Source organism: Carcharodon carcharias, chromosome 8 (genome assembly GCF_017639515.1).
Source record: "Carcharodon carcharias isolate sCarCar2 chromosome 8, sCarCar2.pri, whole genome shotgun sequence".
Classification (NCBI taxonomy): Eukaryota; Metazoa; Chordata; class Chondrichthyes; order Lamniformes; family Lamnidae; genus Carcharodon; species Carcharodon carcharias.
Window position 1 is genome coordinate 43672712 of NC_054474.1, and position 27458 is coordinate 43700169.

Genomic DNA, 27458 nt, shown 5'->3' on the forward strand with positions numbered 1-27458 from the left:
AAACAATGAGAGGTGTTGTGTATCTATGATAGTATTTGTAATACTTTGCCTTTTTTTACATTTTAAGGTGTGAATTGTAATAATTTGGATTTTACCTGCAAATTAAGAGTTAAATTGCTATGACTGTCCTTAGGGCATAAAACTGCATTGAGTCATATTTTTAAGGGAGGCTTATTTGCCTTTGAAGTGTTCCTGAGGAATCTGACTTGCATCAAAGGTGATCAGTGACTCTCACAACCTATGGCAATATTGAGATTGACTTAGATAAGAATAGTCAGCAGACATGAAAGGACCGATTTCTCTTACAGGGAACAGTTTCCTTGGAAAATCAGAATGTTATTTGACAGCTAATACAGAAAAAATGCGCAAAGTCAAGGTAGGGTAAGACAGTCATCACAGTGGTTTGTCCCAGTGATGGCTTGTTAATTTTCATGTAGGTAACCTGAAGCTGGAATTAAGTTTATTTCCCTGAAAGCATTCCGATGTATTTGATTTTGTAATGCATTATGGATTTTTATTTAATTTTGATTTCAGTAGATCAAAATGTCTGTTTATGCACTATAATTGGCATGCTATGACCAAATGCTGAAGCTTTAATTGAATTAATTGCTGCATGTTTATCAAGTCATCAGTGATTACCAGGAAACAATATGGTTCATGTTGCTTACATCCTTTTTAGAGCCAAACATGCAATTGTTATGTTACAGGCTTTGATATCAATAACACTGAATCCTAGTTTGGGTTACTCTTTGAATAACAGTTGTGTTCTGCTCTGCCCTGAAACAGTGATGCAGAAATATACCCTGGGTTTGATGTCTATGTGATGATGATGCTCTTTGTGTGGGTCCTACAACAATTCAAATCTAATCATAACTGTCCTGTAGATGTTGTCCATCTGCTGTAATCTTCACTTTTACCTCCTCACTGGTATCTGTTGCTCCTTCCTGACTCCTCTGATTCAAACCAAGTGAATACATTTGTATGGTTACTTGCAGAGTCTGAGTAGTTTGAATACTTGTGTCAGCAGAGCCAATGGTTACACAAGTCTATGGTGCCTTTCAATATATGACTATTTCTAGTTAGTCCCTTAGTGTTAGGTGCTAAGAATTTTGACATGAACACGTACCTGTTGGGCTGGCACAAAGCTACATAGCTTCCTTTCTCAATTCCTTCATGGTCTCACTTTTCTCCTCAGTGGCCTTCAACATGTAATTTGTGTTTACCTTCCACAGACTTGTTTGAGGCAGTCTAGGTTAAGTTGTTTACCCTTAATTCTGACTCTCTTGTAAAGGTTATGGTTAGTTCCCTTTTGCTAAAACAGCAAGATTATTGGATACAGCGCCCTTAGCTGTTCCGTTTACTCACCTAGTAATCCAGGGACTTGGCCTAATAATCCGCAGATCATTAGAAACTTGTGAATTTGAATTCGGGGGAAAATGGCATTGGTAAAAGTAACCATGAAGCTGTCAGATTGTCGTTAAAAATCCAGCTGTAACTCCTGTCAGCTCTTCTGACATCGGTGCAGTCCTCCGATTGTACCCTTTTGTACATCCCCGATTTAAATCGCTTCACCATTAGCAGCTACCTGCTCATGGAATAAGAAGGACAGATAGCAATGTGGATACAAAATTGGCTGTGTAATAGGAAACAGAGGGTAATGGTCAATGGATATTTTTTGGGCTGGAGGAAGATTTATAGTGGAGCTCCCCAAGGGTTGGTATTGGGACCCTTGCTTTTCCTGATGCATATTAATGATCTAGATCTTGGTGCGCAGTGGACAGATTCAAAGTTTGCGGATGATACGAAACTCGGAGGCATCGTAAACTGTGAGGAGGCATCTCTGCTCCTGCACACCCTTAAGGATTGTACCCTTTACTTTACATTGCCTCTCCATGTTCTTCCAACCAAAATGCATCACCTCATACTTCTCCGCATTGAACCTCACCTGCCACATATCTGCCCACTCCACCAACTTGTCTATGTCCTTTTGAAGTTCTATATTGTCGTCCTCAGAGTTTACAATGCTTCCAAGTTTTGTATCATCTACAAACTTTGAAACTGTCCCCTGCACACCAAGATCTAGATCAATACTTTATATCATTGATCATTGAAGATGGCAGGACAGATGCAGAGAGCAGTTAATAAAGCTTACAGTATCCTGGGCTTTATTAATTGGGTCCTAGAGTACAAGAGCAGGGAGGTTATGATGAATTTATATAAGGCACTAGTTAGACCTCAGCTGCAGTATTTGTACAGTCCTGAGTGCCACACTATAGGAAGGTTGTGAACGCATTGGAGAGAGTGCAGAAGACATTTACAAGAGTGGTTCCAGGAATGAGAAACTTGGGTTATGAAGATCGATTGGAGAGGTTGGGACTGTCCTCCTTGGAGAGGAGAAGAGGAGATTTGATAGAATTGTTCAAAATCATGAAGGGACTGGATAGAGCAGATAGGGAGAAACCATTCCCACTCATACAAGGATTGAGAACAGGACACAAATTTAAAGTGATTTGCAAAAGAACCAAATGTGATGTGAGAAAAATCTTTTTCACACAGCAGGTGCCTTGGGTCTGGATTGCACTGTCTGGAAGTGTGGTGGAGGCAGGTTCAATCGAGGCATTCAAGAGAGCATTAGTTGATTATTTAAACAGAAACAATGTGCAGGGTTACAGGCAAAAAACAGGAGAATGCATAAAGTCATCATGCTCATTTGGAGAGCCAGTGCAGATGCGATGGGCCAAATGGACTCCTTTTGTGTTGTAACAATTCTGTGATTCTGTGTTCAGCTGCCTAGGCCTTAAACACAAATTCCCTCTTAAACCTCTCCAATATCTTTAGATGTCCTGATTTTAAGATGCACCTCAACAGTTCCTCCCTCCCTTCCATTTCCTGATTTACAGCTATTTCCAGGAGATTACTTAGCCCTTTATAGTGATGACTGAAGCAAAATATCTATTTAATTCGTCCGCCATCTCCCTGCTTTCCATTATTAATTCCTCACGCTTTCTATAGGACCAACACTTACTTTATCTCTTTTCTTATCTAAATATCAAATATCTTACTATTCATCTTTATGTTACTAGCTGGCTTTCTCTCATACTCTAATTTTTCCCTCCTTTTTAATCTTTTTGTCATTTTTGCTGTTCTTTATATTCTTTCCAATTTTCTGACCTGCCATCTGTCTGTGCATAATTATATGCTTTTTCTTTAAGTTTGATACTGTCTTTAGCTTTTTTAGTTAACCACGGATGGTGGGCCCTCCCCTTGGAATTTTCCTTTCTCTTTGGAATGTATCTATTCTGAATTCTGAAATATCCCTTTAAATATCTGCCACTGAACTTCTTTTGACATATCTCTTAACCTCATTTGCCAATTCACTTTAGCTAGCTCTGCCTTCATGCCCTCATAATTGCCCTTATTTAAGTTTAAAAGATCAGTCTTGGATGTACTCATTTCTCCCTCAAAATGAATGTAAAATTCAATCATATTATGATCGCTGCTACCTAGGGGTGCCTTCACTAAGAGGTCATCAATTAATCCCATCCTGTGGCACAATATCAGGTCTGTTATAGCCTGCTATCTGGCTGGCTTCAGAATGTACTGTTCTAAGAAACTATCGCATAAACAATCTGTGAACACCTCATCTACACTATCTTTGCCCATCTGATTTTTTCAGTCGATATGTAGATTAAATTCCCCATGATTATTACTGTACCTTTCTGGCAAGCTCCCATTATCTCTTTTATAATCTGTCCTACTGTGTAGTTACAATTAGCGGGGGCTGTACACTGCTCCCACAGGTGACTTATTGTCTTTATCATTCCTCATTTCAACCCAAACTGTTTCTATATCCTGGTTTCCTGAACTTAGCAATGTGCTAATACCATCATTAATTAACAGAGCCACTCCTCCACCTTTTCCTAACTTCTTGTCATTCCTAAATGTCATTTCCCTTCAATATTCAGGTCCCAATCTATGTCATTCTGTAGCCATGTCTCTGTAATGGCTATCAAATTATACTTATTTTGTCTTGGATGAATAATTACTTTTCCTATTTTATATAATTGCTTTCCCTGTATTGGCAGAAAATGCCATGTTTATACCACTTTAATTTGCTATATTGTGGCAATTGCTTAAAATGTACTTATACACAATTGTTTTATATTTTATCACAAAATTATAGCAGGAAAGTTGGCTGTATCCTCTTGTATTGCTGTCTAAATATTACAGGATAACTAAGAGACTGATGTTCAGAATCCTCCATGCAAATAAATCGTTTGGACAATATAAGCTGTATATTTGTGGTGATTTTTAAAAATTTATTTTAAAGACCTCAGTAGTCATTTCTAGCAAACTTGCTTCTGGCTAAATTTGGAGTACTTAGGGTTAAGTAACAAACTACAAGGGCCTGGATTTCATTGTAATTGGGTAAGTGAAGCAATGTGCTCACTGCTGATCTTGAAGAAAGCTGCTTACAAAGAACTAGCGACCTCTGGCATGGATTTCCCCTTTACCGACAACAGTTTAAAATTGAATGCCATATCAAGGGGGCCTCCAGGTGTCCAGCAATAACAGTGTCAGCCAGCTGGGTAAGCAGCCAGTCGCATTGAAATATTCTCTCACAGCAAACCAGCAAGTTAAAAGCACTGAACTACATTCATTTTAATTTAAACTTTTATCTATCAAAATAAATGATTTTGATTGTGTTAAGACAGAAATTAAAGTATCATAAAGTTTTCACATTTTTTAAGTATATTTATTTAAATTTTTATCATGGAGAAATTTGATTTTCCACAAATATAAAATTAGCTTTTCAGAGTCAGTGAATGTGAGCAGGAATAATGAACTTGGTATGCCATTAAAAATCCAGTTACACCTCATTCAACAAGGTATGAGTTTTTCAAGTGTTTTAGGGCAATTTTTCATCAATTCAATGATTTGTACTCTGGGGGGGACCTCAACACCTTTTGGAGGAGTGTGGGATCTATGTATGGCCAGGATTTTGTTGGATTGAAGGGAGTCTCATCTCTACAGGTCGGAGAACTGGCAGGGAAACCTTAGCAGTTCCATTGAGGAGGCTGGATGGAATCAAGTGCCCTTCAGGCACTTAATTGGCCACTGTCAGGCCTTCCCTGAGATTGAGATCCCCAGCAGCGAAAGTGCTCACCAAGAGCTGCTAAACAATCAGAGGCTAGCAGCCTGTCATTGCCACCAGTGGGAGTGATGGCGGCTGGTAGTATTGCACCCACCTGACACCCAGGATTACAGAGGGGACACAGGTGAGTGAAGGTCGGGTGGGGGGAGGGGTGGTGAGGAGGCAAGGGCTTTCAGCGGGTACTGCTGATACTGGGTCTGTTGATCAGGCACAGAGTGCCTGGGTGACTGTGGAATGCCTTTGCTCAGGCATGAACCAGACCTGTCGCTTGCCATTTCAACACCATCTTGCTCTCATGCCCATATGTCTGCTGCAATGTTCTAGAGAAGCCCAACACAAACTGGAGGAACAGCACCTCATCTTCCGATTAGGCACTTTACAGCCTTCCGGACTTAACATTGAGTTCAACAACTTCAGATCATGAAGTTTGTCTTCCATCTCTACTCCTTTTTTAATCCAATTATTTTTTAATTTGTATTTATTTATTCATTTTTAATTCTTTTTCCCCAACCATCTGTCACTTGTTTTTATGTTTTGCTTTCACAGCGCTGACCCTTGTTCTGCTAGTAACACATTCTGCTATCTTTTTATGCCACTATCAGCACTTTATTTAGTCTTCAACACTACCATTAACATTCCCTTTGTTCTGTTTCCATGACATCTTTGTCCAATTTCTCTTTAGCTTTCGTCTATCCCTGACATTCTGCTCCACTTGCTTCACTCCCTCTTAAACAGTATAAAATCCACCAAAATGCTACTTCTCTGCAGCTCTGAAGAAGAGTCATATGGACTTGAAATGTCAACTCTGTTTCTCTCGCTACAGGTGCTGCCAGACCTGCTGAGTTTTCCAGCATTTTCTGTTTTTATTTCAGATTTCCAGCATCTGCAGTATTTTGCTTTTACCTCTGCATGTTTGGATGGACTTCTTGAGCAAAGAGCAAGGAATTCTTCTGATGTTCAGACCAAAGTTTTAACCTCAAATAACAGCATTTGAAACAGAATTTTAAGAATTATTTATTTCTCGGATGTAAAAAGCATTGGAAAAGTAGCATTTATTCTCCCATCCCTAATTGCCCTAAGAAGGTGGTGGTGGGCCTTTTCCTTGAATTGGTGACAACATTGTTCATTTTTTTCACCATTTCTGGGACTTTGCAGGCAAAAATGCAACTTGGGCAACAGCAGGGATTATGTTTCTTAAAATGCTGCATTGGCTGTATAGTGCATTGGGGCATCCTGAGACTTTTGATAAGGCGCTGAGTCAATGAAAGCAATATTTATGATGGACTAAATTGCCAAATAAACTGGAAACAATCCAGTCTTACCCCTTAAACTGATATCATAATACATATTCTTAAGTGTGATGTTCATTCGACCAATAATTAACCTTGTGTATTTGAAAAGTGGGAGGATATCCGTGATCAGCATATTTAGTTCCTTCCAGGATTTATCTTCATGCGTTTTTGTCAGTTTCTTCCATGCCTGATTTAAAAGTTTAAATCTTGAAACTGGCATTTCCAGCACAGTACTTGGTAATTGCATTGTTTCCTGGCACTACAATAGCAGAATGAATGTTATTTGCAGATGTAACGATAAGGTTTTCAGTACCAGCAATTTTTGCTTGTTTCTGCTTTTTTTAATGCATTCAGTGCACAGTTTTAGTTGTAATGTTTGAACCTCGATTTTAGTCCTTTCTGGTATTTGAATTCATATTGTATCATTAAGTGAACCAAAGAACGCTCATGAGAATTTGTACTTTTTTGACTGCTTCAAGTGTTCGCATTTTGGACCTTGACAACGTTTGTTGAGTCAGCACTGTCTGTGAAGAAGTAAATTGTCAGTGGAGAAAAATGCACTTACTAACTGTTGAAATTCTCAGTTAATATTCCTTCAGCTATCTGTAGTAATTTTAGTTCCCTTGCAGTATTGAGAATAATTAATTCCACTACCCAATTTCCCATCTGTAATCAAAAGTGATATACTTGCTTTTTCCATATAGTATCTGTGGGGGAAAAAAATCACTCAAATTTGAAAATATTATTTGAAACTATCTTTTAATCTACAGTTTTGTTGTTGGGTAAATTTGACATCACATCCCCATCTTTACTTTATGAACTGCATAATCCCACAGATTAATCTAATTTAGTTAAATACACTGCAAGGCTCAAAGCTAGCCATCTACATCCAACATTTGCTAATAGTTGAAAGTGAGCAATTTGCACTCATCAACTAAAATAATATTAGCTTTTGTTCTCTTTCAGAATGAAGCAAAATAGAGTAAACCAAAAAGTTGAGACCCAGCCTACTTCTGATGTTGATAAAGGCAAAAAAAGACGAAAAACAAGCTCAACTCCAACCAATGAGACATTGAGCACATGTCAGGCAGACTGGGGAAACCTGCACTATGATGTGATTCTGCATATCTTTCAGTACTTGCCATTGGTGGATCGAGCTTATGCATCATCAGTGTGTAGAACATGGAATGAAGTCTTTCACATGCCTGAGCTATGGAGGCGATTTGAGTTTGAACTGAACCAACCAGCCACATCCTATCTGAAATCAACCCACCCAGATCTGATCCAGCAGATAATCAAAAAGCATGCAGATCATTTGCAGTATGTCAGTTTTAAGGTATAAAAGATAAATATTTATGAACTATACAATATTTAAAAAAAACATAAGGCTGTTACTTATTTTGGTATGGATAATTCTTTTTCAAACCGCCCCCACCCCCATACATTTCTCTCTGTTTCTGAAAGCCAGTGTACTGGTAGTTCTCTGGCACTTTTAATTGCGGCTATTCTTCAGTTGAGAGAGCATCAGAAAACTGGTTGGCTGTGGAGAACATCACAACTTAGTTTAATTCTACCCATTCTTGCATTTCATGGAAGGAATCACTTGATTGTGATCTGGGTCAAAAATTGTAGTGTTTTTCCTCATCTCTCTGGCACTCTCCAAGGTCTGGAAACGGGGTGGGGGGGGGGGGTGAAGAAATGATTTTGAAAAACATACCAGTATCTGAGATGCAAACAGCTGGATCTGGTGGTGGGAGAAGGGTGGTGAGTCAAAAATAAAGGATTTTTTTTCCCTGCATTTATATAGCTTAAGCAATTGAATCAAAACTTTGATCTAAAGTTGATGGGTGAAATTTATGCTTTAATGTTGGAGTTAAGGGAGTAGGCAGCTCTGGTGGCACTAAACCCAGAAAGAGAAATTTGAGGCTTTAGTTTTATATTCTTTGAGATGTGGGTGTCGCTGGCTAGGCCAGCATTTAGTTCTGAGTTTAGACGTTATAGTCAGCCAGTGAGTCAAGAATGGATCACAGCAAAGAGCCATCATATATGATCCTTTGTGACTGAAACCTAGGGCAGAATTTTTCGCTCTGCAAGTTGGCACGTGCCTGACCCGCTCAAGCATGAAATAACACGTGTTGACATCAGCCAAGTGTGCCAACGTCAGCGCACGCTCTCAATATTTTGCTCAGTGGACCTGTGAGGGAGACGGAAGCATGCCAACCATTAATTAAGAGGCCAGTTAAGGCCCATGACACATGAATTGTCTCCAAATTTACATAGCCTGTGTGACTTTTTGGCCGTCGCATGGGCAGGTTGGCAGGCCACAATTTGAAAAAGCTCATCCAAGGCTGGGATAAGAAGGGTCAGCTGCTTTGTCAATGTGAGTAATGAGAAGTTTTAGAGATTGTGTGCTGCTGGTTGCTTATGTGAACTGGACAGCCTCACTTCACTTCAGAGCTGCATTCTCATCATTTCTTGGCTTCACCTCAGGGCTCATTGTTGCCTTCCAGGCCCCTGGAGGACCCTGACTGTGTGGGCCCTTCCAGATATCAGACAGCCTCCCATAACCCTTGTAATGGGTCTGTGGTCTCTGCTGGAGGAACGGAGGGGCAGAAGGGAGAGGAGGCCAGCATCCCAATGCAGTTTCCAGGAGAGCGACCTGTGGGAGGAGAGGCACAGACACAAGGGGGGCAGGGCCAGCTGGCAGCCCAAGGCAGAAGGGGCCACAGAAGATGACACTATCCCCGCTACCAGGATTTACAGGCGGCGATGCAGCTACCTCAATATGCCCGAGGCTCTGTCTCTCAAGGGAGACCATCAGATCCATTTGTCAGAGAATCGGGCCTGAGATCAGCTCCAACTGTGTGGGTGGATACGCCATGCCAGTGGTTCTGAAGGTTGCAGTGGCCCTCAACTTCAATGCCTCCAGTCCTTTCCAGGTCTCGGGGATCTGTGAGGAGTCTCCCAATCAGCTGTCCACAGTTGCGTCAAACTGGTGACAGAAACTCTGCTCAGGCATGCATTGACTTTCATTCATTTCCACACGGAAGAGGCCAGCCAGGCTGTGTGAGTCAGAGGCTTTGCAGCGATTGTTGGGTACCCCCCTGTCCAGGGTGCCATCAACTGCACACAAGTGGCCATCAAGGTGCCAGTGGGAGAGTCAGGTGCCTTTGTCAACAGGAAGCAATACCACTCCACCAACGTGCAGATAGTGTGTGATCACAAGATGCAGATTCAGCAGTCTGTGCAAGGTACCCTGGCAGCACCCATGACACATACATCCTTAGACACTCTCAAGTGCCGAGGCTGTTGAGTGCTCCAGCCCAACTGGATGGATGGCTAATGGGTGACAAGGGTCATCCCCTGAAAAGGTGGCTCATGACACCTCCCCGCCACCCAAGAACAGAGGCCAAGCAGCAGTAAAACAGGAGCTATGCCCCCACAAGGGTGGTGATAGAGATTGGTCTTCTGAAGATGCGTTTCCGATGCCTGGACCACTATAATACCCCCAGAGCGCGTGTCACTGATGGCGGTTGCACATTCTGGCACTGGCGAAGGGGGCCCCACTGAAGAAAGAGGATGTTGACGCAGCTGCACAGGCAACAGATGATAAGTCCAGTAGTGAGTTTGAGGACAAGCATGATGAGAATGCTGAGGGCATGGACGCTGACCTGGGTAACCTCCAAGGCAGCAGGGACACCCGGGACGCTTTGATCCAACGCTCCTTCAGCTAACCTACCAAATAAGAACCACCACCACATGCCAGGGCTGCAGCCTTCATGCTTGATCCCGGAGAGGACCATTTCCTTGGCCAACAACAAACTTTATTGCACAGGCACAGAGTGTCAGGAGACACACGTCTTATCGTTACATAATGGCATACCCTGCACCTACGGAACAAATGAAGCATAGAGAGTCCAATAGCACAAAATAAAATCTCATTTAATTTTGCATGTGACACATTACTGAACTAAACATTAACTGGTGTTTATCACACCATTTAAAAAGTTAAAGCAAAATGGGGAAAGCAGATCGGACCCAACAGACATCATGCTTCCCCAGTCTTAATTAGCTCACCAGTGCGAAATCACAGTCCGTTCCCGATTGCGGGCAGCGGTTGGCTTCCTGCCCGCCCACCCGCAAGGGCAAAATTGTGCCCGAATGAAAGGGAAGTGGGTAGGAGTGAGGCTATAGCAAAACATTTCAAAGTTAGACTGTTTTGCAGATAGCCACAGCAGTAGCTCCAAATCCATTGTGTGAAATAAGAATGAGGGAAAAAATGCAGATAAATGTTTGAAAAATGAGGAACTGATATCCTAAAAAGATATTGAGCAGAGAGTATAAGAGTAAAGCAAATAACTAGGATTTTAATAAATCAGTTGAGACAAAAAAAATTTGTATAATGTGAATGAGGGTTTGAAGGATAAATGAGAGTTGCTTGCATTTTAATTTTGCTAAATAATTGGGTAAATAGTAGAAGGAAAATGAAAGGAAACACATTTTAATATGCTGGGGATAAAGCTATATTATACTTCCAATCCTCTCGCTGTCCTTCTCTTTCTCTCCCTCTCTCTCTCCCCCCCCCCCAACCACCACCACCACCACCATTACCATCTTAAGAGTCAATAAAAGAGTTTCTCTCTCATCCTCTTGCCAAAAATTTAAATCTGTGCTCCTTGTCTTTGTACAGCAAGCTAATGGGGGCAACTTTTCTTTATCCACTTTATATAAATCTTTCATAATCTTGTATGCTTCTATTAAATCTCCCTTCAATCTCGTTTTCTCCAAGGAGATGAACCCCAGCTTCTCCAACCTTACCTTGTGATGTAGCTAAAATTCCTCATCCCTGGAAGCATTATGGTCAATCTCTGCATCCTTTCAAGGACTCTCGCATGCTTCCCAAAGTGTGCTGACTGGAACTGAACACTACTCTATTTGTAGCCTAATCAGAGTTTCAGAAAGGTTCACCATAATTTCCTGTCTTTTGCACTCAATTTATGCCTCTAATGCTTCTAGATATGAAGCCCAAGATCTCATATGTTTTGGTAATTACTCTTTCGATTATATCCTGCTGCCTTCAGTAATCTATGCATCTGATCATATCCCACCCCCCATCCCTCTGTCCCTGCACTCTTTAGAACTGTGCCATTAAGTCTGTATTGCTCTCCCTTTCTCTTCTGCAAAAATACATCATCTCATACTGTTTGCAATTTCATGAACCACTTGTCTGCCCATTCTGCTAGCTTATCTATACCCTCTTGCAGATGCTATCATCCTCACTTTCTTTTGCCACACCTCTAAATTTTTTTTATCAGATATAGGCAAATTTTGAAATGTTACTCTTCCAATATCTAAGTCTGATACATATAAATAAACTGTACCTTGGGAGAATACTACTGTCTACCATCCCCCAGTCTGTAAAACAACCATTTACCATGACTTGCTGATTTCTGTGCTTACACCAATGTGTTTTTTTTAACTGAGCTGACACATTCTCTCTTTGCCAGTCCTATTTTCCTCTTTGCTCCACCTCTAAACTTATTGCATTTGGCCTGCTCCTTGTTTGAAGAATTCACCAGGCATGTCTCATATACCCCTTTTTTGGTTGTTTCTTCATATATTCTATCTCACTCGTCATCCAAGAACCTGTGGCTTTGATTCCCCTACCTTTCCTCCTTGTTTAAATATGCCTAGCTTGTCCCTGAAACACCTCCAGGTCTTGCTGCATGCGAGCACAGGGCTGCGTCATTATTTGAGGATTTGAGAATGGAACTGAATGCTGCAATCGTCAGCGAAAATTTCCACTTCTAACATAGAGAGAAGATCATTGATGAAGCAGCTGAAAATGATTGGGCCTAGGACACATCCCTCAAGGCTACCTGCAGTGATATACTGGGCTGAGATGATTGGCCTCTGATGCAACCATATTCCTTTTGTGCTAGATATAAATCTAGCACTGGAGAGTTTCCTTCATTCTTGAACATTCCCTACTTTAATTGTTCCACCATTACCAGCTGTGCCTTTAGGTGCATGGGGCATTGGCTCTAGAACTATCATCTAAACCTTGCCACCTCTCTCCTCCTTTAAAGATGATCCTTTAAAACCTACCTCTGACCAAACTTTTGGTCACCTATCCTAATATTTCATGTGATTCATTGTCAAATTTGTTTGAGAATGTTCCTGTGAAGTGTTTTGGGACATTTTACTACATTTAGGTGCTATATAAATGAAAGTTGCTATTGTTGTTAAGTGGGGAAGGATGAAAATTGATAATGTTTTCTGGATAATTAAGATTGGCTGATGCAGCTTTGTAATTAGTGCACCTTTGTGAAAGTTAACATTGGACTGCATAAAAACCATTTGGAACATTTGCCTGATGGAATCAGTAAGGCAATCTGCAGTTTCTTTGGCAAACTGCATGTGAAGCATGACAGTAAACTCAGCCTTTTTTCCTTGATATTTTAATTGTTTTGATAATTTATGTAAAATCAATGCACAACAAGGTCGCTACATCAAACAGTGCATACTATTGATCTAATAAGCAATATTAGCAAACGCCGGAATACTGTTCACAATGGTGTTTTGAACCTTTTTTGTAGTTCCTTAAATGATTATCAGCAGCATATACCTGGTTGTACTATAAATTTCAGAATTGATTGTAATGTGCAGCTTAATTTCCATCACTTAAATCTGCTTTCTTGCTTTTTCAGGTTGATAGTAGCACTGAATCTGCAGAGGCAGCCTGTGATATTCTTTCACAACTGGTCAACTGTTCCATAAAGACCTTAGGGCTAATCTCCACAGCAAGACCTAGTTTCATGAATTTGTCAAAGGTAGCTTTTTAATTTTTAAAAAACTCTAGCTTAACTACCATGGAGGAACAAAAGTTTTTTTTTTAACTGTAATTACCTGGCATTCATTATCTTTCTTTTTGTTTTCACAGTCACGTTTTGTGTCAGCTCTGACTGTGGTATTTGTGAACTCGAAATCACTGTCATCAATCAAGATTGATGATACACCGGTAGATGACCCATCTCTTAAAGTTTTGGTGGCTAATAACAGTGACACTCTGAAATTGTTGAAAATGAGCAGTTGTCCTCATGTTTCACCTGCAGGTAAATCTAAGCTTGCTCATAATGTAAGATGTAATTCAGCAAGAAATAACTTAGGAGTACTGAAATTTTGTAACTAATTTGTGTCTAATGCAGTGTATTTATAGTAGAAATCAGTACAGAGTAGCCTATGGAATCTCTGTCAACTGCTTTTTATTGAGCCTTACTACATCAGGTCATCGTCTAATTTTTATTGAATAATTGGAAAGTCCTATTTTAATTTAGTTCCGCATTCAAAAAATGCATTACATTATGCGATGACTGCTCATGTGATTGTACATTTCTGAGGCGAGCAATAATGTTTTGTGTTTTAGATTATTGATGGCATGCTCAAGCTGTTTGAGTGGCTCTGATGAACCTCAAAAAGGTGTTGTTTGATTAATACGGCTTTGGAATCTTGTGTAGTTGAGCTGAACAAGTTCAAGTATGATTTATTCTTATACATTGATTTAATTTTAGTTTGCTTTCAGGATTTTTGTGCTGTTATTTTAAATAATGTTACCATCTCTTTCCTGTTCACTGTGCACCTTTGTTGTATAACAATGTGATGCTTGGGAGGAGATGTAATAAGAGTTAGCATTATTTCTTTGTAGACAACAGTTCTTTAGACTGTGTCAGTAACCTAAAAAATTTTAATGTTCCTCAAGGTACATGGGGTGTGATGGTATGCCCTTGCACTGGAAATTAAAACCTTTCAACTTAGAAACTAATGAAGGGCATTATTCATTTCTGAATTCAGTACTGATGCAATCCTACTGTATGGTCACAGAAGCACTGAATCTTTACAGTGCAGAAGGAGGCCATTCAGCTCATCAACTCTGCTCTGGCTCTCTACCTAGCCCCACATCCCTGCCTTATTCCCATAACCTTGCACATTCCCTCTTTTCAGATAGTAATAAAATTCCCTTTTGAATGCCTCGAACAAACCTGCCTCCACCACCATCTCAGGAAGTTCATTCCAGACTCCAACCACCTCTTGGTGATAAAGTTTTCCTCACGTTACTGTTACTCCATTTGCCAATTATTTTGAACCTGTGCCCTCTCGTTCTTGATGCTTTCTTGAGTGGCAACAGATTCTCACTATTTAACCTACCCATATCCCTCAGGATCTTGAATACCTCTATCAAGTCTCCTCTCAGTATCCTTTTCTGTAAGGACATAGTTCTAACCTCTTCACTGTATCATCATAGCTACAGTTCTTTACCCCTGGAATCATTCTCATGAATCTCCTCTGTACTCTCACCAATACTTTCACATCCTTTGTATGATTGGAATCCTTTCCAAAATTTCCAAAAATTATGGAACATAATTTCAAACCCACAGACATGTTTTGACCTCATGATTGGAACTGTAAATTTCAAAAAGATGAGCTGTAGTCAGCAGTACAGGGTTGGGCAGCAATTCGGACATTAAGTGAAAAAACAGTGACTCATCAAAAGGGTTTGGGCATTGACTAACGCGATAAAGAAGTCTGATTACCCAATACAATGGCACAAAAGACTCGAAATTGTTCAACCACCATAGACAGTTTTACTGTTACTGTGTCACCTTAAACAGCAGAGGAATTGCTCATATAATGAGAACTGATAATCATCTGGATACATCTTCCATGGAGAACCCTCTATTGTGTCAATCAGCAAGAACTGATGACATTTGTCTGAACTTTGCATGGAATCAACAAAAGGACTTTGGAACAACAGGAAATATATTTTGACATGTCTGAGTTAAATTATTATAAAAGAAGAGCAGATCTGATGTTTTGAGTTGCAGTTGGAAGAAGGGTCGAGTTTGGTCACCTTGACTCAGGCCTACAGTTAACACCGGACAGACCAGCCGTGTTGAGAATTTATAAATTTTTTCAGCCACGTCATGGTGGTACTGGTCTGAAGGTTTTGGGCTGCAGTTGGAAGAAGGGCTGAGTCTGGTCACCTTGACTCAGGCCCACAGTCAACACCAGACAGACCTGCCGTGTTGGGATTGTAAGTTTTAGCCAAATCATAGTGATATTGGTCTGAGAGTTTTGTAAAGGTTTGGGGCGGAAACTTGATTTTTTTTGGTACCATGTAACTTGTTTCAGCCATATCTTGGTGATATTGGTCTGAAGGCTTTTTTCTTAAGGTTTCAGGACAGGACGTGGTGCTTTGCTTGTGTTTTTGTAAGTTTTAACCGAGTTGTGGTGACTTTGTGATGGGAATAGGTTGTTTTAAATTTTGGGTTTTATACTATGGTGTTGTGAGCGATTCAGTAAAGCAATTGTGAATTATCGGAAGAAACATGTCTTGCTGGTCATTCTATTCAAGGCATACACTTGTGAATCTGGTGTCACAAACTTGAGTGTGAGGAGGGTCTCTGACAGAAAAGGGAACCACTATACCTTCCTCAAGTGTGGTGCCCAGAACTGGATGCAGTACTCCAGATGAAGGACTAACTAGTGTCTTATACAAATTCAACCTGACATCCTAACTTGTGCTCAGTACCCCTATTAATAAAGCCTTAGATACTATATGCTTTATTAATTGCTCTCTCAACATGTCCTGCTATCTTCAATGACTTATATACATATACACTGAGGCCCCTCTGTCCCTGCACTTCTTTTAGATTTCTCCCTTTATTTTATACTGTCTCTCCATATTCTTCCTACCAAAATGAATCACTTCACACTCCTCTGCATTGAACTTCATCTGCCACTTGTCATCCCAGTCCGCCAACATGTCTGTGTCCTTTTGAAGTTCAAGACTGCCCTCATCTTAGTTGATAATGTTTCCTATCTTCGTATCATCTGCACATTTTGAAATCATGCCCTGAACACCACAGTCTAGGTCATTAATATGTATCAGGAAGAGCAAGGTCCCAACACTGACTCCTGGGAAACTCCACAACAAACATTCCTCCAATCTGAAAAACAATCATTTATCACTACCCTGTTTCCTGTCACTCAGCCAATTTCTTATCCAAATACCTACTTTCCCTTCTACTCCATGAGCTAGAATGTTGCTCACAAGTCTGTTATTTGGCACTGTGTCAAATGCCTTTTGAAAATCCATGGTAGAGGAAGTTACTAAATTTGTGTATTTTGCTGATGCAATTAAGATTATCTGTGCTAACATGACCATGTTTTTCAGAACATTAGGGATACCTTTAACTTGATTGTGTATCTTTTCTTCCCCAAACAAAATCTATTATTTGTACAAAAAAAGGTTGATGTAGATATTTATGACCAACGGTGAGACTTTAAAAAAAATGCTCTTTGCACTTGTGATAATTTAATTGTGGGCCTTTATTTGCATTTTGGGGAAATTGCTGTTTCTTTTTATTTTTTGAGAATATGGGCTATTCCTACCATCAGGAACTGAATTAATATTATCAAAGTTCATTTCACTTGAAACTCTCTGCTTAACTGAGAGAGGAGAATTTTATCCTAATCCTAAGTCTACAAAGTAGAAACGATACTGTCATCCTGTCTCCCTTGCCATCTAGTTCAAATTATTTTTGACTGAATTGTAAATGTATTTTCTTATTGACTGTTTATCTTTGTTAGTCATACATTAAATAGATATTAAATTTTATTTCCTATGCAGGTATTCTTTGTGTGGCAGATCAGTGCTATGGCCTCAGAGAGCTGGCACTAAACTATTACCTTCTGAGTGATGAGTTGTTGTTGGCTTTATCCAGTGAGAAGCATGTTCATCTGGAACATCTTCGCATTGATGTGGTGAGTGAGAATCCTGGACAGACACAATTCCACAGCATCAAAAAGAGTAGCTGGGATGCTCTTGTGAGACATTCTCCAAAAGTCAACATTGTCATGTACTTCTTTCTGTATGAAGAAGAGTTTGACCCATTTTTCCGTGATGAAACTCCAGTCACGCACATCTATTTTGGCCGTACCGTCAGTAAGGAGATATTGGGTCGCATTGGAATGAACTGCCCAAGATTGATCGAATTGGTGGTCTTCGCAAACGGTCTTCAACCTCTGGATGATGAATTGATTTGCATTGCAGAACGTTGCAAAAACCTAACTGCAATGGGCCTGGGTGAATGTGAAGTTTCATGCAGTGCATTTGTGGAGTTTGTGAAGATGTGTGGAGGACGGCTGACTCAGCTATCTATAATGGAGGAAGTACTGATACCAGATCAGAAATATAACTTGGAACAAATCCACTGGGAGGTTTCCAAGTATCTGGGCAGGGTATGGTTCCCAGATATGATGCCCACCTGGTAATATTTTTGCAGATTATTTAAGGTTAGGGAATGAAGAACTCAGCTGAATCGAGGGGATGGTTCACAATGCTTTCATCAATGAATAATGCATACAGATAAAAGTTGATAAATCTGAATACCTATTAAATATTAAAACAACTAAACTTTTTAAAAAGTCTTAAGATCTATTTGAATGCACTTTTCAGTCCAGCTTTTCAGGATTCAGATGTTGACTACCGTAATTGTGACTGTGTATTTAATTACTTACATTGTATCTTAACATTTTCAAAGCATAAAATGCTGGCTTATTTTTAACCAGATCTTGTGTGACTTCTGTTTATGGACTAAACTGATTGATTGTGTAAAGGATTGTGTCTTTGAAGAAGGCCCATTTTGCTTTCTAATCATAGAAACAAGTTGAATATTGTGGATTAAGTCCTATGGCTTAATATTTTATTCCCTTCTGCTTAAGGGGAAGAAGGAACTTCAGTAAGCTGACAAATTAACTGTTACTCATTTGTGACTGGTTTCCAATAAATGTCCTTTTAAATATGTATATTTTTACATTGAACTAGAAGACCCGCCAGAAGAGAGGAACAGACTGCATGCAACTGTAGGAGAGATCTGATCCCAGGTGGAGGGGCCAGAGGCCAAAGGGGTAGAGAGTTGGAGCCTGGGGTGGGTGGAGTCGGGCATGTCAGAGGCCTCTGAAGTGGTGGGGTGTGTGGTGTGCAGGGTGCTACAGGTTGATCATGAGCCTTGTTGGGGTGATTGGAGGATTGGAAGCCTGGTGAAGTAGCAAGCAGTCAGAGACCTTGTAGGCGATGGCGGTGGGGGATGATATTGAAGGCTTTCTGAGGGAAGGAGGAAAATGGTCAGAGTCTTATTGGGGGTGTGATTGAGGTGTTGGTAAACAGAGGCTTTAGTGAGGATTGGTTAAGAGGCCTGGGCTAAGGGAAAGGTTGTGCACTTATTGGAAGGGTAATTTAGTGGGGACGGGGTGTACAATGGCAGTGGGTGGCCAGGCAGGCACGTTGGATCCAACAAGTAGGTGGAAAAGCAGTCATCTCCTGATTCAGCAGTACCTCATCTCAGCTCAGCTGATGGGTTAAATTTCAAATGGGGAAAACAAATGAGGCACCTAGCCTCATTGAAATATTTAAAGTGTGAACCCGCTTCATTGAAGGGTTGGTTGCCTGCTCTGCCTCCATTAAAAAGAGCAGGTTAATCCTCACATTAGACCCAAACGCATTCCCTTCAATAAAGTAGATTGATTTTGCATTAGCTTACTTGGGATTGTGGAGGTGTGGGTTGTGGTGACTTTTTTGACCCCATGGCATTGTCTCCAGCCGTGTGTGTGCGTGCGTGTGTCGGATGACCTACTCCTGTCCCTGTGTGAATAAGCTGCACCATTTACAAAGGCTGCCTTTATGCAGATTTTAGACTTATTTTGGTGAATTTATCCAAAATTGGAAATGCTATTCTCCTGAGTCAAGCTACCCTCCTTACATGTGTTGAATAAAGTTAACTTTAAGTTATATTCTAAGTTGATATTACTTGCATGTCTGTAACCCTGCTAAATATCTGGATTTTCCACTCCATCATAAGATTACAACTTGAAAGCATGTAGGAACAAGTAAATTATTTAGTGGGTGTAAATAGAAATCAGTTGTAATGCCTGCATATGCTATATATTGGAGTTTTGATTTGAAGTAACCACAGTGTAGTTGGTAACTATTACCAAATGCCTTGGAAACTGATCTGGATGATGAATAAACTGAAAATGGCTAAGCTGAAGTTTGAAAATATCGGTATATGAAAACAGAACATTTAAGAATTCATTTGAAATAAGATGTTTTAATTCAATTGAATTTTTTGGAGCTTCCACGGATGTTTCCTCAATATTTATATTGTTGCAGCACATTTGGTAAGTCACCAGTTGAGTTTTAACCTGATATTATTATGCAAAAATCTGACACAAATTTTACTCCAGATTAAGTGCACGGAATTTTACAGGACTGGAAAAGGCAGTGAGCGTTCAAAATCCATAGACTTTAGCAGGACAGCAAAATCCGCTGGCAGGAGAGGCCGTAAAATTCCGCCCAGTGAATGTGCTAGTTTAATGACACCTCTGACACCCCTCTCCTCCCATTTTGCTGCCACCCCCATACTCCATCTACATGCAGAGATATTGGCAACCTATTTAAAATTCAATTGCACTCGATATAATGATACAGGTCCGGTTTAAATGAATGCCTGATTAATGCCAACAGGAAGCTTTAACCTGTAATAGGCAGTAATAATGCAAATTTGGTGAATTAATACTTTGGTAGCATTCACATTGCCCGTGGGCTTGCATGAATTTGAAAAGTTGGAACCAAGCTGCTATGAGGAACATTCATAATACCAACTCTGATGAAAGGCCATGACCTGAAACATTAACTCTCTTTCTCACTCCATAGATGCTGCCACACCTGCTTAGTATTTCCAGCATTTTGTGTTTTAATGTAGCAGGTATGTGGTACAAGCCCAGCTGAAAATACAGACAGTGCAAAGTAAAACTCACCTTGGTATAGCTTAATTGCAGTCTACATGAGATGCAGTTCAGAAATTGAGTTTTATCATTGATGCTAGAATGGAAGGGTTGCAGTGATACTTGTTAAGTCAGTAAATTGATTTGGATTTCACAGTTGACTTAGAAATAGATGTTGATTGACAAAAAGCTGAAAATATGTTTCAGAAGCACAATAGCAACCTATAAAGAAACTGTACATAAAGTCATTGCTTACTGAAGTTGTTGAGGCACAAACCTATTTGTGTATTGTACAAAAGAAATTGCTGATGTAGCAATACTACAGTTTGCGAAGAATGAATCAATTTTAAAATGATAAATCAATTACAAAATTAATTTTCCTTGTGTATTGTACATGAAATGTGGACATGTTTTTGTCATAGGCTTTTCATTCTTTTGTAATGTGGCTGAACCCCTTGTATTTGGTTGTTGTCCTGATTGAGAAACTCATTCCAAAGGCACTTTTTGGAGAATATGGAGAATTGAAATGATTTCAGCTAACTTAACATTTGAATCCAATTTTCTAAAAACAAAATGTATTCATACCAGGTGGTTCAGTTGGAGATCTTGAGGCAGGTTTGAGTATATTAAACTTGCATTAGATGTGCGAATTAACAATAAAGCATTTCCTGGAAGTTGTATTGTTTATACTTTGCTCATTAAGTTTTACAAAGTATATTTTATGTATTTTCTTACTGTGATATAAAAATTTAGATATTTAAAGGTGAGTGTACAATTGTTTTGTGACTGCTGTAGGTAACCAAACCTACATATTAGAAATTTAGAATACACAGATCATTAAAGCAAATTATTTGTTCCAATTTCTGGTGTATTTATTTATTCAAGAGTACACTTAATAGCTTTCCATTTCCGATCATGTGAGAATGGGAATTCAGGTGACAGGTGGGAAGTTTGACTGGGGCAATATGCCTGTCACACAGTAACGCAGGTATCCTAAGGCAAGCTCAGGAAAGACAGAAACCTCCATGAAACAGTTAATATTCAGCAACGCCCTGGAAGTTGTTGAAATGAGGCCAACTGGGTGTGAGTGATAGATTAATGCACTCTGTCCAAATCCTCATATCTTAAACATGGTTCAAATGCAGCCCAGATGAACAATGATTTTTTTTTGTATCGCCTATAAAGGTCCTTAGAAACTGAGTTTTTATTCATTCGTGGGATGTGGGCATTGCTGGCTAGGCCAGCATTTATTGCCCATCCCTAATTGCCCTTGTTCAGAGGGCATTTAAGAATCAACCACATTGCTGTAGGTCTGGAGTCACAGGTAGGTCAGACCATGTAAGGATGGCAGATTTCCTTCACTAGAGGACATTAGTGAACCAGATGAGTTTTTTCAACAATTGGCAATGGCTTTGTGGTCCTCATTAGACTTTTAATTCCAGATTTTTATTGAATTTAATTTTCACCATCTGCTGTCGAGAGATTCAAACTGGCATCCCCAGAGCATTACCCTGGGTCTCTAGAATACCAGTCCAGTGTCAATATCACATTGCCACCACCTCCCTTAACTGTACACTGTTCCCAATGATGTAAATACAAAGTTAGTTCAAAAGTACAATTTCTTGAGATTTATTCCCAAATAAAGGAGCTTCTACTGACGAATTTTTTGGGGTCCTGATGCACAAAATGTCTTGGTGTTGACCAAATATTTGGTCAATATTCCACAACTTCCAGTTTTGTTACAACAGATGAATAAATTATACTCTGTCCATACATATTAGGGTTACAGGCTGGATAAAACCTTAACTCACCTGTCTACTGTATTGACTTAGTATACTTTCAGTACTGAATCATGATTGATGTCTAGTTCTTCCTTAAACCCCATTCAAGACTTCTTGTTCCGCTACCCATACCATTAACATTGTGGCAGCGAACCAATGGAGGACATTGGTTGCTTTCTGAGCCGCTTTCCCACTGGCCATAAAAATGAATAATCTTCCCTGCCTTTAGCATGCGAGCACCTATAATCCAAGGATAGGTATCTTTTGCTGTGAACTACAGAGGCTACCTCTGGTGTAAAACAAAATGTTTCATGGAACTTGCAAGCATCAGCTGGCAATCATCTCTAATAACTTGCTCAGACCCAGTCAATAACATATTCCTACAGCCTTTTAAAAGGATGTTTTTCTGGCACCCTGGAAATTTTATGGTTACAGAAACTGTATGAGATTTAACTGAGTCTCAACCTTGTGGGGATTTGCTACAATAATTAAGGTAGTTGATATAAATTATAATTATATGACAAAATAGTAAGGGCAAATGGTTTTTTGGTTGGCAAGATGTTTGAAATGACCAATCTCAGGTCAATGGGGTGTGGATCAAACTGATGAAGCTACAACACCGGGGTCTGAATTTTTCCTGCGTAGGGTAGGCTAGGCAGGAGTGGTCATGGAGCCGACTGCTGCCCTCAATCGGCTCAGTGCCACAATTTCATGTGGGCGGGCCAACTAAGACCCGCCCAGCATAGATCATGAGGGGTAGAGCTGAGCGCTACCTATGCGGGCAGGGGAAGGAGGGAGAGTTGGGTCCAGCTGTCTCGGAGATTGAAGCACTTTTCAAAAAATGATACAACCTCTCATGTGACTGTGTCACATGAGATGGGACATGTTTTTATTTTCTTAAACTTTAGGAAACCTCATCCCGCTCGTGGATGAGGTTTCTTAAAAAACGTAAAGGCTGGTTGGCCTTTTTGCCTGCCCGCCAACCGTAAGGTTGGACGGGCAGCATAAACTTAAGGTTAATTGCCTGGTTAATGGCCTTAAAAGGCCTTTCAATTACTGGTGGGCATGCAGCCGACTCTGGCAGGTGCCCAGTGAATGAAATATCGCGAGACAGCGCAATGATGTCCGGACACACGCCCGATGTCATCGCATGTCATGTTACATTCTGGCATGTTGTTCTGCCCCCACACACCAAGTGTAAAATTCTGGCCAGTGTGTTTTAGAGTATGTACTATAACCAATGAATCAATGCAAAGCTTTGTAGCCCTCTTACAGAAAGTTGAAAAATCAGGCAACTAATGTGGTATCCCCATTTTCAATCATGGTATTGTGATGGCCTGTGCTTTTGTAAAAAAAAAATGTTGGCATGTTGGCCTTTTAAGAAGTACATTTACCAGATGTTTTCTGGTAAAACACCTGGCTTCTAGTGACTGATTACATCACCAGGTTGCATGGGAGACAATAGAATAGAAAATGTGACAAGGCGCTAAATGGGTTAGATTTCAAAAAGATTGAGCAACTCAAGACTGGCCAACCATGAGGTGCTGTGAGCCATCGGCAGTAGCAGAATTGCACTCAACCACAAACTTTAACCTCGTGGCTTGGTATATCCCCACTCTGCCATTACCAGCAAGCCAGGGGATCAACTCTGATTCAATGAAGAGTGCAGGAGGGAATGTCAGGAGCAGCACAAAGCATACCTAAAAATTGGGTGAAGCTGCAACACAGGACTACTTGCATGCCAAACAGCATAAGCAGCATGTAATAGAGCAAAACTATTCCACAACTAAAGTATCAGAGCCAAGTGTTGCAATCCTGCCATATCCAGTCATGATTGGTGGTGGACAATTAAACAACTCACTGGAGGAAGAGGGTCCACAAATGTTTCCATCCTCGATGGGAGAGCCCAGCACATTAGTGCAAAAGGTAAGGCTGAAGCATTGGCAACAAACTTCAGCCAGAAGTGCCAAGTGGCTGATCTAACTGCCTCCTCCCGAGGTCCCCAACGTCACAGATGCCAGTCTTCAGCCAATTCGATTCACTCCACGTGATATCAAGAGTCAGCTGAAGTCATCGGATACTGCAAAGACTATGGGCCCTGACAATATTCCGGCAGTACTATTGCAGACTTGTGTTCCATAATTTGCCATGCCCCTAGCCAAGTTGTTTCAGTACAGCTACAACCACTGGCATCCACCCCGCAATGTGGAAAAGTGCCAAGGTATATACTGCACACAAAAAGCAGGACAAATCCAACCTGGCCAATTACATCATTATACTCTCGATCATCAGTAAAATGATGCAAGGGTTCATCAACAGTGCTATCAAGCGGCACTTGATTAATAATAACCTGCTCCCCGATGCTCAGTTTGGATTCTGCAGGGTCACTCAGCTTCTGACCTCATGACAGCCTTGGTTTAAACATGGACAAAAGAGCTGAACTCCAGAGGTGAGGTGAGAGTGACTGTCCTTGACATCAAGGCAGAATTTCACCGAGTGTGGCATCAAGGAGCCCTAGCAAAACTGGAGTCAATGGAAATCAGTAAAACCTTTCTGCTGATTGGAGTCATACCTAGCACAAAGGAAGATGGTTGTGATTGCTGGAGGTCAATCATCTCAGTTCCAGGACATCACTGCAGGAGTTCCTCAGGGAAGTGTCCCCAACCATCTTTAGCTGCTTCATCAATGATCTTCCTTCCATCAGAAGATCAGAAGTGGGGATGTTTGCTGTGATTGCACAATGTTCAGCACCACTCACGCTCCTCAGATACTGAAGTAGTCCACGTCCAAATGCAGCAAGACCTAGACAATATGTAGGTTTGGGCTGACAAATGACAAGTAACATTCATGCGCACAAGTGCCAGGCAATGGCCATCTCCAACAAGGGAGAATCTAACTATTGCACCTTGACATTCAATGGCATTGCCATCGCTGAAAACCCTACTATCAACATCCTGGGGATTAACATTGACCAGAAACTAGCCATATAAATACTGAGGCTATAAGAGCAGGCCAGAGGCTAGGAATCCTGCAGTGAGTAACTCCCTTCCAGACTCCCCAAAACCTGTCCAACACCTACAAGGCACAAGTCAGGAATGTGATGGAATACTCTCCATTTGCCAGGATGCGCACAGCTCCAACAAACCTCAAGAAGCTTGATATCATTCAGGACAAAGCAGCCCGCTTGATTGACACCCCTTCCGCAAACACTCACTCCCTCCCCTACTGACGAACAGTGGCAGCAGTGTGTACCATCTACAAGATGCACTGCAGAAATTCACCAAGGCTCCTTAGGCAGCACCTTCCAAACACATGATTGCTACTATCTAGAAGGACAAATGCAGCAGGTATATGGGAACACCATTGCCTGGAAGCTCCCCTGCAAACCACTCACCATCCTGACTTGGAAATATATCACCATTCCTTTACTGTCGCTGGGTCAAAATCCTGGAACTCACTCCCTAACAGCACTGTGGGTGAACCTACACCACATGGGCTGCAATGGTTCGAGAAGGCAGCTCACTACCACCTTCTCAAGAGCAATTAAGGATGAGCAATAAATGCTGGCCTAGCCAGCCCACATCCCGTAAATGAATAAAAAGAACACAAGTTAATTATAGGGGTGAGTAGATTTTGTTGTGTGTGTGAACCTCGTGGTTTTGTTCTTCTTGTAAATACCTGGGTTTTCGAATTCTAAACAAAAATTAAATAAACATGTTTCGGGTCTCTACGAAGGTCATAACATTGTAGACCAGCATTTAAATGCGAGAAGCAATGATGAAGTGTTTGAAAACACCTTCGGCTACAATTGCCAACTGGTGATTCTATTTGCTCCCTTCCTAGCCATCACTGTACAGCTAATTCAGTTCCCAGCATGTGATGTGAAGAAGTGACTGAGGAAGGCTATGTGTCATGACAGCATGTCTTAAATAAAAACAGTAAATGTTGGACATACTCAGCAGGTCAGGCAGCACCTATGGAGAGAGAAACAGAGTTAAAGTTTCAAGTCTGTGACCTTTCATCAGAACTGGGAGCGTTGGAGATGTACTAAGTTTTGAGCAAGAGGTTAGTGACAAGGGCAAAAGGAAAGGCTTTGATAGAGTGGAATACAGGAGGGATTTAATGACAGAAAAGCTAGTCTTACAGGGCCAAAGGGAACTTTGATGGAGCAAGTAAAAGAGATTTGCTTCTTTTCCTGCCCCAAGAGCACCCTCTTTGATCCTGTAAGACTAAACTTTCTGTCATTCAATCTCTGCTGTATTCCACCCTGTCACTCTGCTCCTTCTGTCTTGTCCTATCCACACAAAATCTACTGTATCTCCAACTTTTCCTGATAAAATGTCATTAACCTGAAACGTTGGGCTGGATTTTACGGCCTCCCTACCAGGCATGTTTTATATGATGGGTGGCAAGGCAGCCACCATCTTGCCCACCCCTGAGTTCTGTCCCATCATTTGGGGGGTGGGCAGGCATTGAAATTGGCAGTCCACCCACCATATATAAATAAATAATTAGGGACTAATGAACTTGTTAACAAGCCAATTGACCCCAATATCATGCTGCCCACGCCATAACACGGTTAGTGTGGGCAGCCCATTCTTTCAAAAAAGTCTTAAAATGGGTAAGAACAGAGAATGAGTGGGAAGGGTGAGGAGGGTATTATCTTTGGAGGGGTGGGGTGTGCCCTTTGCACATCCAGGCACCTCCTTGTCTCCCCTCCCCTGCCCCTCCCACCAAAAATAGTAACACCCCTTCCCTCCTTCACCACCCAGACTGCAAAACCCATCACCTGCCCACCCAATACCCCTGACTTACTTGAGCCCAGGATTCATTGGGACCTTCACCCTGGGCCTGCTTGGATCCTGACAATGCCAACTATTGAGCCCTAGTGCTGCCATCCAACCTGAATGGTCAGCAGCTCCTGAGAGTGGGACTTCTTCCTAGTAAGGGGTGGAAGTCCCACACTTACCGACCTGCTACATATTATTGCTACAGGGCAGAGTTTTTCTTCATCAGTCAGTTTCCGACTGACTTTTCAGTTGGGGTGGGATGGTGGGAGGTGAGCAGTACAGCACCACCCCCCAACTTAAAATCCATTTAATCTGTTTCTCTTCACAAACACTGCCATAACCTGCTGAGTATTTCCACCAGTTTTTTGTTTTTATTTCTGATTTCCAGCATCTGCAGTAATCTGTGTTTTGAACATTTCATAAAGATTGTTATTTGCATGGTTCTAACCCCTAACAGAAAGAGCTATCTGTCCGACAACCATGTGTTTACTAAGGGGCCTTGGAGATTAGGCTGCTTTGCTGATTTCTTATTAATATTGCCTGTTTAAGCAAATTTCTGAAGAAATTGTCTTTGACCACAAGATGGAATCCTACA

General features: G+C 40.9%; 1 protein-coding gene across 6 annotated transcripts in view; it reads left to right on the top strand.

The window, feature by feature from the left end:
• LOC121281172 (F-box/LRR-repeat protein 3-like) overlaps nucleotides 1-21152 on the top strand; it is a 36939-nt gene extending 15787 nt beyond the window's left edge. For 4 of the 6 annotated variants that reach the window (XM_041193910.1, XM_041193914.1, XM_041193911.1 and 1 more), the window contains 4 exons: nucleotides 7414-7783; nucleotides 13158-13280; nucleotides 13391-13562; nucleotides 17138-21152. In XM_041193910.1, the coding sequence (XP_041049844.1) occupies nucleotides 7415-7783; nucleotides 13158-13280; nucleotides 13391-13562; nucleotides 17138-17781 (1308 nt within the window). In that variant the 5' untranslated portion in view covers nucleotide 7414 and the 3' untranslated portion in view covers nucleotides 17782-21152. Of the gene's footprint in view, nucleotides 1-308; nucleotides 377-7413; nucleotides 7784-13157; nucleotides 13281-13390; nucleotides 13563-17137 lie in introns of all 6 variants that reach the window. The other 2 variants (XM_041193913.1, XM_041193915.1) reach the window with 2 other exon arrangements.
• The last annotated feature ends 6306 nt before the right edge of the window (nucleotides 21153-27458 follow it).